General features: G+C 41.1%; 1 protein-coding gene across 2 annotated transcripts; it reads right to left on the reverse strand.

Annotated features, from left to right (window-relative positions):
- Window positions 1-608: 608 nt before the first annotated feature.
- On the reverse strand, window positions 609-14,226 carry CENPK (centromere protein K). 2 transcript variants are annotated; one of them, XM_033164005.1, is made up of 10 exons: window positions 14,185-14,226; window positions 12,626-12,757; window positions 11,843-11,899; window positions 10,622-10,694; window positions 5,288-5,334; window positions 4,217-4,299; window positions 4,023-4,121; window positions 3,722-3,851; window positions 1,648-1,701; window positions 609-1,025 (listed from the first exon to the last, which is right to left on the reverse strand). In XM_033164005.1, exons 1-10 carry the CDS (start codon window positions 14,185-14,187, stop codon window positions 867-869), a joined length of 837 nt encoding a protein of 278 aa, XP_033019896.1. In that variant the 5' UTR covers window positions 14,188-14,226; the 3' UTR covers window positions 609-866. The 2 variants fall into 2 exon arrangements, with proteins under 2 accessions (XP_033019896.1, XP_033019894.1); XM_033164003.1 differs by lacking the exons at window positions 609-1,025; window positions 1,648-1,701 and adding an exon at window positions 2,278-2,393.
- Between the last annotated feature and the right edge of the window lie 76 nt (window positions 14,227-14,302).

The following is a 14,302-nucleotide window of genomic DNA, read 5'->3' on the forward strand; positions in this document are numbered from 1 at the left end:
TCATATCAATGTTTATCTTTTAAAAAATGATTGCTTATTTCCTATGTTTTTAGCTGTTCTTATTTTTATCTGTAAGCTGACTCGAGTTCCTGTCAAGGAAAAAGGTGGGGTATAAATGAATATCTTCTACTACTTTTACTAAATTGGCTGGAGCTGGGGGAGACCTGAATTTTATTTTGATTTTTGATTATTTCCTAAATTAATTAATTTAAGAGTCAAATTTGGCACAAGTATTTCATCATAGACCACTTCCATGTAAACAATACTAAAGGTTCACTCTTGGAACTGGGGGTGGGGAAGGGGGGCAGACCGCAAGTTGGTAAAAGTAACTCTGAAACAGATTATCTTACAAATTCTGACTGCAGATCTCAAAAAAGTTTCTCTTGCCTTTCTTTCACACAATTGCATGTATCCCTGGTGACTTGGAAATACAAAATTCTGTTTTCTTTTTCTCAGCATACCATCCCAGGAATAAATACTGTTTTTCCTATTTCAGCATTCTCTTAAGGTGATGCTGGAGTCCGAGAGTTGATGGAAAAGAAGTTAGTTGGAGAGGTACAGGCAAATGAACCATCAGTCTAAAATACACCTATAATCTTAGGTTCATCTCTTATTTTAATGGTCTGGATGGTTTTCAGGATAAAATATAATTTGCTAATAGTAGTAAAAGTAACAAAGAACTAATTAAAATCTCACATTGAAATAGAGCGATGTAGTTCCAACATTACAGAAACATTATGAGAACCTGCATGAAAGATCTGTAGCAGCAGAAATGCTATCTTCTCAAGCCGAAGCAAGAAGTTACACCCCTTCTAATTAACGTTATTTTACTGATTAGGCGATGACTTCCATCTTACTATATATTGCTATTGGTGAAAATTTTCTAGACGTATCCTGTTTGGATCTTCTGGATGTCTTAATGCAATGCTATTTCGCAGCAGAAGTTCAATATAAGGAGCCCAGAACGATGTGGTGATTGATACATATGGATCATGTGGTGTATTTTGAAGTTTGTGGATAAGGGTCTGAAAAGGAGAATGACATTTAGAAAACACTGTTAGCTCTGTGATGCACAAAATCCCAGTTTAGTGCAACCTTTCCTTACTGAGTTAATGCAAATGCACTCAAGGGTTGCAAACAGCTTCCTTTCTGTTGCTATTGTGCATAACTAGATATGCCTGTGCCGGGCCCATTGTTATCATCTAGCCCAAGGGGATTCCACACAAAAAGCTGCTCTTCACTAGTGACCAGGAAAACACCTTTGTGTAAGGCTGGTTTTGCATTTAGGTGTTTGTGCTCAAGTAGAGCCCAAGATGGAAGGCAGCTTTCCATGTACGTTGAGCTCAATCCATTTAGATTTCCAAAGGTCATAATAACCATTGGGAATTAGGGCCAGAAGACAACAGGGCATGATTGGCTAGCCTGTGGCTCTCCAGATGTTGTTGGACTTCTATCAGCCCCAACTGTAGCACGGGTGGGAGTTGAGGGGGGGGGGGAGTTTCAGGCAAGATGTTGAGACCCTATGGGTCGCATCTGGCCCCCAAAACAGCATGACCAAACTACTGTATTCACCAATCCCTGGAGTAATTATTTAGCTACTTATCCATCCCAGTCTTCACCTGCAGCACAGACAACAAATGTTCTTACCTCTAAAATTTCATATAATGATAATAGTTGTACATCTGGCTCTACAGACGAACGCTACAGGAAACAAAACAAAAGATCTATGTCATATTTAAGGCATGCATTTTAACAAAGGGAGGAAAGCTTTAAAGATAAGTTGTTTTGAATGCATTTCTCTTCTTTTGGACTTGAAAAAAAACAAATTTGTGCAAAAGTAGTTGAGCAAGAATGTCAGTGAGATTGCACACTTGAATGTGATAAGTGATGAAATAAGGATGTATCCTCACTCAAATGTGCTTTCTATGGTGCATGTAAATGGACATCTGATCTACATTCACAGTTCCTCATTCACCAAGTCACAAAAATACAGAAGTCTGTTTGCATGGATGGACTTGCAACAATTTACAATAGCACAGTACATCACAATAAACCAGGGCTGGGAAGCTCAGGCTCCAAACCTCTCCCCGGGTCACAACCTCCTTCCCAGGTGACAGTCCCTCTCCACACCTTCCACGGTGTTTCTTCCTGGCTGGAATGCATCTTTGAACTTATTTGCCTGGATGAAGAGATGGGTGTGCTGGGAAACTCAGACCTTTGCATGACTGGAATATAGCCAACTATATAAATATGAGAGTCACACCTGTTGCCTATTTTTTAGCCCTTTTGTTTTGAAGTACTTGCTTATTTACATTCAGTACGTACCGCCCAACAACAGAAGTTCTCTGGGCAGTTTACAAGTACTTGGCATCCTCCAATCTTGGCAATTTCACCTGTCGTTTACAAATGGATATTGACGATCATTTCTAAATGTATGGGAGGAAGACAAAGGTTCTCTGTGTTGTCAGGTTCCCGTTTCTCCCCTTTATTAGCCTAATCTTTGCTGCTTTTAAATTATATTTGCATTCAACTGCTGAGTTAACTAGGTAGCTTAAAAAACATTTTCCAAAGAAAATATAAATATGCATCTTTCCTCACACACAAGTTTCAGCTTACTACAAAAGATACAATTTCTTTTAGGAAAATATCTAAGTGGGTATGAGATGAATGCTCAGTATTTATTTTATATAACTATAAATATTCATCTTTCTTAAAACACTATAGAAACCAAAATTGCACAGGCCCAGTTGTACAATCTTTAAAGTGAAAATAGAGAGGATGACTTCAAAAGCTTTGCCAGCTATGGCCACCAGGGGGGTATAGCAAGCACTCTGCTCTCAATTATATATCGGAATGGGACTGAAGATACCGGTACCACAACCTATAAGCTGCTGGGAGACACAGATTCTAGCAACAGTTTTAAGAAGGATGTAGAGAAGCAGCAGTTCCTTTGGCCTGCAAGACTTAAAGGGGAGAGGGAAACTGATACCACAAAGGGGAGAAGCATAGGGAACTGAAAAGAAGGAAGCTAAGAATGGAGAAATGGCTAAAGGCAGGGATACCGAAAGAGTAGAAGGTGGGCAATTTGGCGAAATTTAGGCTAGGAGAATCGGGCTCAGAGATTGAAGGTGAGCTCAAAAATTGTGTGAGTGCATCTAGCAACAGCATGCATCCAGCAACAGCAGGCCTTCAGACAACAATGCTCTCAATTATATATCGGAATGGGACTGCTGGGGCATTAAAGCTGAATTAAAAGCACCGCATTTGAACTTTCATGATTGCTTTTAATTATGACAGTGTAAAAAGGTAAAGGTAAAGGACCCCTGGACAGTTAAGTCCAGTCAAAGGCGACTATGGGGTTGCGGCGCTCATCTCACTTTCAGGCCGAGGGAGCTGGCGTTTGTCCAGACAGCTTTCCAGGTCATGTGGCCAGCATGACTAAACCACTTCTGGAGTAACAGAACAGCATGACAGAAACCAGAGTGCACGGAAACAGTTTACCTTCTTGCCACAGCAGTACCTATTTATCTACTTGCACTGGCGTGCTTTTGAATTGCTAGGTTGGCAGGAACTGGGACAGAGCAACAGGAGCTCACTCCGTTGCAGGGATTCGAACTGCCGACCTTCCGATCAGCAAGCCCAAGAGGTCCAGTAGTTTAGACCACAGCGCCACCCATGTCAGAGACTTCTTAGCTTAATATTAATGTGAAAATGACCATACTCTTTTCTTTCTTGTAGTTCCAGCATCAGGGGGAGGAAAATGTTCTTCAAGGAACTTGCCCAGAGCATTCAAGATCTTATCCTTATACGTTTTTATTCTCAGCATTTTGGTTTTGATTTCTTGAAAGGCTCTAAAGTGTTAAAAAAAGGTTAATTGCAATAGTCTTTTTTTTAAAAAAGTGATAAACTTGCAAACAAAAATTATTATCCACACCAAAAACTTTAATTATGCAATTTGCTTAGTACAATGATTCTAATTTCTATAGTTTCCCGCTCCTAAAACTGCAAAACACTATGAATACCTTTCTTCAGAAAACTCTACAACTTGATTGCGATTTTCTTCCTCTGTTTGATTGAGGCAGTCTATTAATTGCTGCTGTTCCTCCAACCATTGCTGTTCCCTTTAAACAGATGTGGGGAAAACAACAGACAAATACACATTAGTTTTGTAGAACTGCCAAATCAGTTCCAGGATAAAACTGAATCCAGCATATACCTTACTAAGTCTTGTTTCAGTTTTTCGTTCTTTGCTTGAATTGTTGATAGCACCATTTCAAGATCATGCTCTACTTCCTGCAACTGAAAAGATAAGTGTGCTCTTTATAGAAATGTACTGTACTTTTAAAATATATGCACTGTGGTGCTCTGTGCATTTGTATGCCTTATATTTCAGCAAGCCTAAACATAACCGAGTGAAATGTAATTCACAATCGGCATATTGTAGCTACTAGTGCCTTGGTAGGACTTTGAATTTATGCTGCTTACCTAAATGACAGGACAGTTGTCACAGCTAATGGCCAGGATGATGGGTCACAAGCTGCACAGACCTAACATTAGGTGAATTTGGGACATATAGAATCATAAAATTGTAGAGTTGGAAGTGACCCCAAGGGTTGTCTAGTCCAACCCCATGTAATGCAGGAATCACAGCTTAAAAAATCCCTGGCAGATGGCCATCCAACCTATGTTTAAAAACCTTCAATGAAGAAGACTCCACTACCTTCAGAGGCAGCCCATTCCACTTTCAAACAGCTCGTCAAAAATTTCTTCCTAATGTTTATCAGAATTTTTATCCTGTATTTTTATGTTGTGAACCACCCTGAGATCTGCAGATGAAGGGTGGTATATAAATCTTAGGGAAAGCTAGTTGAGTGTACAGGTAACCTGCATCTTACACAAGGGTTTGGTTCCAGAGGTATACACAAAAACACATAAAGCCAGGAACCCTGGAACCACCTCCCCCCCCCCCCAAGGTGGAGGGCTTTAGGAAGGTGGTGCAAAGGTCCTGCCGCCTTCCCAAAGCCCAGCAAGTGGGATGCTGCCAGAGCCCTTGCACTGCCAGGTAAGCCTTCAACCACAGCTTTGCACAGGTGGGGGAGGGGGAAATCAATATATGGAGACTGGGTTTCCCCTGCTCTCCATTTATTTATTTATCTAACCCCCACCCGCACAAAGCTGCAATCACGTAAGTAAAATAAACGTAAGATGTGAGTTACCTGTATATCTAATTGTCTGACTAATACTTTTAAGATGTTACAACCAGCTCACCATAATTTAATAGGCATACCTGGTGTCTTCCTAATGCTGTCAGAACGTCTGGATTCACGGGAAGTACTGAAAAACACAAGTTGCCATACTGCTAAAAACAACACATATTCACAAATCTCATTTCTCTGAGTGAAACAATCAGCATTAGACACAATGCTCTGATTACTACACATAACATATTACAGAGTGAGCGAAGTCCACATAGAATGAATTCTATAAACAGCAAGCAGCATCTCATAAAAAAACTTATTAGTGAGTCCAAGCCACTTTAAGACCAACCAGCAGCCAACATTGACCTATTGAAGGCTACAATCCTATGGTCGCTGGAAGGGTGCCCTAGGGGCGACTGAACTGTGCAGATCTCCCTCTCTGTAGGTGGAGAGAGAGAGAGAGAGAGAGAGAGAGAGAGAGAGAGAGAGAGATCTATTCTTGCAGACAGAGGTCTGGTTGTGAAGACATCCCTACAGCAACAGCAAAAAGGTAAGCGCTACAACAGCGAATAGGGCAAAACAAAGAGCAAAAATGGCATTCTAGCATTATTTGGAGGGAAGGTGGACACACTTTCCCATTTCTCCCAGTGAGAAGGAAAATCCTTTTTTAAAAAAACAAAAAACACACTTAAAAACCTCAAAGGGTTGGGGAAGAGACGGATTTACAATCCCCACCAACAGCACCTTTTTCCCATCAGTGCTATCCCAGAAGTTCGTCCACCACTACGCCTTCTGCCTGGTAGGCTTGCTCTCAGGAAGCTGTACCATAGCTGTTTATTTCATAGTATTTATTTCATAAAATCGTAGAGTTGGAAGGGTCATCTAGTCCAACCTGCTACAATGCAGGAATCTTTTTGCCCAATGTGAGGCTTGAACTCAGGACTCTTAAGATTTAGAGTTTCATGCTCTACTGATTGAGCTATCTCTTTAGTCTATCATTTGTACTGAAAGAAAGATGCTTGATGGAAAAGATTAATGAAATGTTGAAAGTGGAAAAATCAAAGCACAGAAATTTACAAAAGTTATGTTTTACAGGCTTAGCGTATAATGATACTATATTGGAAGGTACAGCCCTAAAGCAAATGTAACCTTTTTGTGGAAACTTCAAAGCCAGAAATAGGCTTAGTGAAAAACAATGATGGAAAAATGCTTACATTCAAGGCTGAGTGGATAAACAGATGGACACAGCCCTTCAGAGATGTCCTCAAGAGATTTAAGGCTTTCAGCAGAAGAATTTAATATATGAAGAAGTTAGCATTGGCACAACCTGGCTTCCGGCGGCTGACGCCATTATGGGTGGTCGTGGGTTGCTTCGGCTGCGAAGCACCCAGTTCATCCCGGGGGTCAGGAGCCCTGCAGCCGCATAGCGGGGCTCCGGTTGGGGTGCGGGAAGAGCGTCCCGTACCCTGGGCTCCCCGGCTGTGCCCGTTGTGGCTCCGAACCCTTCCCCCGCGCCCCCTGTAAAGGGGGAGTGGGGGTGAAGGGACGACGGAGCCGGGCTATAGGGGACATGCCCCAACCGGGATGTAAATGCGGCGACAAAGCCTGTGATGAGCGTCTAAGTTCTACCTGTCATTAAGGAGCTGATAAGAACCCAGAGGCTGTGAGTAATTGACTGACTCTTTGTATTCCTGGAACGCTCTGGGGGAAAGAAGAAAGGCAGCCCGCCTCCCTCCCTTCGAGTGGGGAAAGAGATTAACCCTTTAAGTGACTGCTGCTACAACAATCAATAGAAAGTACTTGGAATTTGAAAACTGAGTCTGTTGAGATCTCCCTTCGGGGGTTAACTGGGGAAAAAATATCTCCGTTTGAAGTTTTGGTCTTTATACTCCGGCTTCGGAGAAATGGCGGCGACTTGGTTTGTCGTGGGAAAAAATTGAAACAAAGGAAGGAAGAGACAGGAACTGAAATCTGATACTCACCCTCTCTCTTAAAATGCTGGACTTTGTGATTGCACTGGCATCGAACCCTGATTTAAGGGATGAGGAAATGCTCACTATCATGCAGATGGAATTGCTTAATCGGAAACTACAGGTCTTGAGTGGAATTATTCATAAAAAGGATGTACTTTCCACAGAGGAGGCCTTTCAAAAGTTTCACACAATGGAATCAAGCCTTGGCAAAGAGCTGGGAGGGGCGCTTGGAGAATGGTCTGAAATGGCTGGGCGAACCCGAAAGGAAAAGGAACCTGAAACGGGAAAATTTACAATATCCAGACCCCGAGGTGGCAGCTCGGGGGCAAGGGACATGGAATTAAGATTTTTACAAGAAGAAGGAGGAAAAGAATCGGAGGACCCCAGAACGGAGATGAGGAACGCCCTGAGGCTCGATGCTGGGTTTGTTGTGGACGCTGCCTGGATCTGTGGACACTCAGAGGAAGACAAAGGGAGATTTGGCTGTGGAGAAAGACAGAAAAAGACAATGGATAGAGGGGGAGTGGGTTGAAGTATTAAATGTATAATTTAAATGGTCTGCCATGGTATCCGAAATCGGAGTGTGAAGTTTGTTAATTACAAGTTTATTTTAAATAAGCAAGGAGATATTGAATTTTAAGTTAAAAGCAGCATGACAAAGGACAGAAGAAATAAGTTTAGCTATAAGAATATTTGGTTATGATTTAGGTTATAATGCAAAGATTGAGACAAGTATGTTTTCTTTTTTTTTAAGTAAAGTTAAATCTTTTTATAGAAAAAAGTTGTTAAGGAAATAGTATATCGAATTAAAACCGAAGGTGAAAAGGCGGGGGAAGTCAAACGTCAAGATTCAGAACTAGAATTTTTTTTGTGTGTAAGGTATATAAACAAGAAGAAGAATCCTGACTTTATGTGTATTGGTATTTGTTTTTGTATTTGTAGGTGTGGGGTTGGGTTTGTGTTATATTATGAAAATGCTAATAAAATTTTGTTAAAAAAAAAAGCATTGGCACAACCTAGAAATGTCAATAAAATCCACTAAATATTGCTGGGGAATATCTATGTTGCCTTTAGGCCAAACACCTCCTAAAAGGCACCTGATGTAAAATAATTTTTGAAGCTATAGAAGTTTCAGGAAAACACCTGAGAAGCCCGGGTATATCACTGTGAGCACCATGTTAGATGGACATAAAGGTAATACACAAGGACACAGTCCACCAACCAGTGCTGAATCTTCTGGCATACACCAGCATCCTTAAAATCTAGAGGCATAGGGTCCACAGGCTGTGCAACATATGGTGATCCTATTGGGTAACTGGTAGGGAACAACATAAAATATCACAGTCAAAAGCCACAGGTCTGGGTGCCCTGTTCTAAGTTGGGGTCTACTTGGACAGTCTGAAACAAATGCAGACATTGCCAGCAATTGTTCATACAACTGTCTGTGCATAGGGGCACTAAAATAGTCAAGCCGTAGATTGAGGCCTAATAAATTCTATATTGTAACAACCCATTTGATGACGTAACTTCCATGTTCAGAGCATTGTATTTGTGAAGTTTTGTAGCAGAACTTTCCTTATATTGGACCTTTTGTTTATAACGGATGGGGAATGTTTTTGGCTCCACAGTCCAGATTCTTGTGAGGAATGGCCTTGCAAGCTCAGTTTGACAGGTGAGTAGGACCACCCACCTGACATCACAATGACATCAAGTGCAAGTGCTGCTAAAATGAAGTTTTCTTCATTTTAGCAGGGATTTCAATGCAAACCATTTCCTGAATCAGGAAGGGTTTTCCATAGAATCCTGCTCAGTTTGGCTGCTGCACATCTTCCCTGATGGGAACAGGTACACACAACCAACACAGGATTTAACTCTAACTTCCCATCCATCAGTTGATATCATGAATTATGCCAGCTGATGGGTGGATGTGGTTTGGGGAGAATTTCCTTGTGGGCCAATTTAGACCCCCTGGGAGGCCAGAGTCCCTACCCTTGGTTTATAAGGTGCTCACTAGCAATACTGAAGTCACTAACACAAAATCAGAACAATTTAAACTATGTAGATAGTCCGTTATAAGAATTAAGCACACTTTGAGCTGCATTGTAATACTTTGCCACCCAGTAACAATTCTGCAAGACTTTGAAACAAGTATCAGTCATTACTGGATAAATAACTACTCTTTGTCTCACCAACAACATTTGCTGTTCAACTACGTCTTATCTTTGCTTAGCCTAATTTGTTTAGACTGTTATGCTATATCCACTTATCTGGGACTAAGCTCCACAAACTTGAATGGGACTTTCCATTCCAGAATTGCATGTAAACAATCCTAAACATGACTATTCAGATGCAAGTCCTATTAAGCTTAATGGAACTAACACCCAAGTAAGAGTAAAGTGGTACCTTGGGTTACAAACGCTTTGGGTTACAAACTCCGCTGACCCGGAAGTAGTACCTTGGGTTGAGAACTTTACCTCAGGATGAGAACGGAAATTGTGTGTCAGCAGCGCGGCGGCAGCAGGAGGCCCCATTAGCGAAAGCGTGCCTCAGGTTAAGAACGGTTTCAGGTTAAGAATGGACCCCCGGAACGAATTAAGTTCGTAACCTGAGGTACCAGTGTATATGGGATTGTAGCCTGGGTAATGTTTTCACATGTTCTTAAAGTTGCTCTTAAGATTCACCTGTAATAATACCAATCCTGCTAATTTAGCCATTATATTGCAATATTGGTTACCGCAAAGTTTTGAATCATGTTTTGAATCATGAACCATGGTTCCTAGAACTGTGACTCTTTCGCTCTCTTTTTAAGGAATTGGCCAAATGATCTACAGGATACATTATTCATTCAGAATTATTCTTCCTTACAATTTACACAGGATTAAAATAATATTCCTGATATTAACTTTCATCAATAATTATTGGCATTGTAGGTGCTGCAACAAATGCTTGGTTTCTTTTGGATAGACCATAATTAGAAAGTCCACTGCAAAGTCCACTGTGTGCAATAAGACTAGTCTTCAACCAGTTACTGTAAGTGATAGTCCATACCCAATTATATAAAAGCATGTCATATCTGAGATATTGCAAATACAAGACTGGCGCTCCAAATATTTTCTAACCTAAAAAAACCTCTAAATTTGAATGTTTTCCATCTACAACATGTGTATCATTTCTGAAAGATTGTTGTCATTGGCTACTGTACTACAGGAGTGTCAAGATAGGCCATTTGGAAGAATAGATTTCAACAGAGAGTAAGAAAAAATAAAACAGTGACAGCATGAAGTTGATCAGGAAACACAGGGAAGGCCTAAAAATACGGAGAATGGTACACAACAGATAACAGAAGTGGTAAGATTATACATTCCATAGAAACCCGGACACTTTGAACATTCAAGGTTTCATACCCCTTGGCTTTAAAATTCTGAAAAATATTTGGATTAAAAGCCTTACCGTCTGGTTTTCTCTTCTGCCATTGGTAAAGCTCCGCTGAAAGAGCCTTCACCCTTTTCATTAACAAGGAAAGCTGTAATAGATAGCAAATGTTGAAAGGTACTTTACAAATGTTTCACTACACTTGAATAAAGAGCAGACCATTTAGAAGTATGAATGGTATATAACTACTTTCCCAACCCCGTTCTCTAAGAGAATATTCATCATGAGCAGAACACTACATTCTGATACAGAAAAGCACCAGAGAATATTGTCTGGCACAGAACCCTTCCCAGTGCCAGGAGCTGGCTTTGTTCCTTGCCCTGGGGCAGCCACTGCCAATGACACTGGGTGGTGCTTTTTCAGGCTGAGGTTCTCCATGGAGGAAAAAAAGTGCAGGATTGCAAGGACCAAAGGAGCAGCCTATGCACCTAGCAAAGGAGAAAAGTTGTGTAAGCAAATAATTATTGTTAGGATAGTGGAAAGGTTTCAGAGTCATAGATTCTATGATGCAGTTTCACCTATACCACAATGCACCATGCACTTGATTATGTTTGCAGCAGCCCTCTCCAAGTTTCCATTTAGTTCATGTTCAAGACTTCCTTCCATCACCAGCCATGTGAGAACCAGGGTGGAGTGAGGAGACAAGGCCAAACACAGTTCTAGCACATGTTTAGCTGTTGTGGTATGAGCAAAGGCCTGTGTCACAACAGGTACTGTTCAAAACTTTAGCAGTCACTAGTTGACACAACTATTGCATTGCTGTATCAACTATGTTTATGGCTGTTAGTCATGATGGATTTATATTGTGCCCTGATGTTTAAAAACAGTATGTTAATACCAATTGCATAACGTGGTCAGAGGGGGGCATGCTATTGCCTTTGTGCAATAGCACAAAGCATATGGCAGGCTACTGCAGAAAAGCTATCTGGACTAGTAAATCCTTAGTTTGCACCAGTTCGTCTTTGGTTATTTACTCAGATTAAAAACAGCAACATCTTTTGGGAATATTTTTTTCATTGGTAGTTATGGCTAAGCTGGTTGTTGAACCATTTTTGTTAATTTTTAATGCATCCAAAGCATGTTTTCTTCAAGCCACTGTTACATCTTTGAGATAAAGTGGGCTAGATATCTAAATAAATGTGTAAATGCATTAAAAAAAACTGGCTTGGAAATATTTTAAATCTGGTCCCCCATGCATAGAAAGCTTTTTCACTGACTGTTCTGAAACTTGATCCTTACCTTGGGATTTGAATTTGAAAGTGCTTCTGTTTCTTGAAGTGTTAATATGTTCTGACACTTGGTTATAAAAAAGGAGAGAAATAAAATTATATACAAGTTTAGATTGTGCTTGTTTTTCCCTTCCTTGGACCAACCAACAATTCCGAACATTTAAAAGCATTAGAACTCAAGACACTGAAGACACACCATCCAGCCAGTTATACTGCATTCTCTTTGATTTGAACTTGAGAATTTATGAACTAGCTGAATTCTCTCCCTTTGAAATAAATGAGGCCTAAAGAATAACTGACTTTGGATTAATTGTGTATCTTAGAAGTACAACTGATGACACCAATCAGCAATTTTAGGGTGCCCCTGACTTTATGGTCTTCAATAACGTCTCTTCCTCTATTGTCCTTGCATTCCTCATTGCACCTTTTGTCTTTCATAAATTTTTGACAAGTTTTCATTAGTGGAACTGTGCTGGTTAGATGTGGTAGACTGAAGGTTTTACTTGGTCTTATATTTAATTTATTTAATTTTCCATTTCATTTATCACACATGAAAGACAAGGGAGGACTAGCATCCACAAAAGCCATTTAAAAATTCTTTCTACTTTTATCTGCATTTTACTTTTTCTAGAGATGGTGTCTGCTGTGTGCTTAGGCACATGTACAAGCATTGCAAATAGAGGAATAATAATAATAAAAATTACTGCTAGTTATTTGTTCCTGCAACTTCATTCATCACATCAACATACATCACTGCTGTAACAGTATTCATCAATAGAATATTGCTCATTACCTCTTCCATTTGTTTCCACAATTCTTCACAATCTTCTATGAGTTGTTCTTTGGCACCTTCTGAACTCAATAATGTGCTGCTGACCACTGGGGAACCTTGCTGCTCATCTAGAGTCATCGTATTTTTCTCAGCCTATGAATAACATTGTTTCCATACTTGCTTTAATCACTGATAAACAGGTGGTATAGAAATGGTTTAAAACAGCAAACACACACACAGCTGAAGCACCAAAAAGAGTTTATGAGCAGTAGTCTGACAGTTGTATAGAACCACAGAGCCAAATAACTACTGGGTAGCTGCCAGCTAGCAGCTGCATCTTGAGTGTAGAAATTATGTTTAAGCACAAGGTTGCAAGTCCAAAACAGAGCAAATAAAGTCAATGTGACTTCCTTGAGGGCACACAGGTCTTCAGCAGTGCACAAGTTGCACACAATGCCAAAGCAATGCCTGTAAAAAGTAAGACCAAGTGATGGGATCTATTATTCCCCAATAACCAAAAATCACCTTTAAATTTTTCATACTTATCTTTTAAGAACAAGCTTGCAACAGCTGGTGCCTTTGTTTTGTCTAAATTTGGCAGCTTGTGAAAGCATAGCTGATCAGAATTACATAGTTCTCTGATACAGCCACATAGGCAGGCTTGGCCTATACAGTTTAGAAACTTCAGTATATAGTTTAAATAAAAATAAAATAGTAAAAAGCAACTCTAAATACAGACAATTTGAGACAGAACGTAAGCATAACAGGTTCCTCAGCATGAGGAAATTCTATTTCCACTGAACTCAAATGTAAGGTACTATCAGTTGCAGTGGGTATCCTGAAAACATTTATGAATCTGAAGAAGTGGACTCTAGCCTGCAGAATGTTATGCCCTAATAAAATTGTTAGTCTTCAAGGTGTCACAAGAACCTTTCTTGTTTCTGTGTACACACACACACACAGAGAGAGAGAGAGAGAGAGAGAGAGAGTAATGTTGAATCTGTAAATAAAACCTCCATCTATGAAGTGTCTGATTTCACAAAAGTAATAGTCAGTAACATAACCTGGTTTATCAAAGCTAAAAAAGACTTATGAGAGGTACAGCGTAATTTCCGGCACATTTTCGGGTCTGCGGAGGCCTGTGCGCATGCCAACCCGGAGATGGGCAGCCGCACCGCGCCGGTAAGAGCAGGCGGCGGGGGGCGTCGCGGGCCAGAAAATTGGCTCGTGCGGGCCGTATCAATTTTGTTTATAAGACTTCCATTTTCTTCTAGTCGTGAGGGTGGGGGATGGGAGGGGGGCTCACAACTCACAAGTGGAGTAGCCTAGGGCCTCTCTCCATCTAAATCCGGCCCTGCCAGCATCTGGTTTCCCCCAGAGGCCCGCCAGGTGCCCCTGGGAAGCCCACCCGTGGGACCTCGGGGGCAATCACCCTCCTCTAGGCGCTGCTGCCCAGAGACGGGCATTCAGCCACATCCGTCTCTAGTGGAGGATGAGAAAACAAGCTCCAGCCTCGCGACCCCTGACGGAGGCTCGCCCAGACCCAGCAGCCAATGGCCGCCCACTCTCGACATTATTACCATAGCGATTTCTCGGCGCCGTCGCTGTTGCCGTTTTTCTTCTTCTTCCCCTCCGCTCGGTCCGAGTCGCTTCGCTCTGCATTCCAAACCTGCGCGGGCTGCGCTCTCATTGGCTGTC

The sequence above is a fragment of the Lacerta agilis genome, chromosome 11 (assembly GCF_009819535.1).
Source record: "Lacerta agilis isolate rLacAgi1 chromosome 11, rLacAgi1.pri, whole genome shotgun sequence".
Classification (NCBI taxonomy): domain Eukaryota; kingdom Metazoa; phylum Chordata; class Lepidosauria; order Squamata; family Lacertidae; genus Lacerta; species Lacerta agilis.

Bases quoted from the DNA above. Each gene is read 5' to 3' on its own strand.
- CENPK (XM_033164005.1), bottom strand. The intron at 3,852-4,022 runs GTATTCATAGTG...TTAACACTTTAG, and splicing joins GTAGAGTTTTCTGAAGAAAG to AGCCTTTCAAGAAATCAAAA. The intron at 1,702-3,721 runs GTATGGTCATTT...TGTTTCCTGTAG, and splicing joins GAACTACAAGAAAGAAAAGA to CGTTCGTCTGTAGAGCCAGA.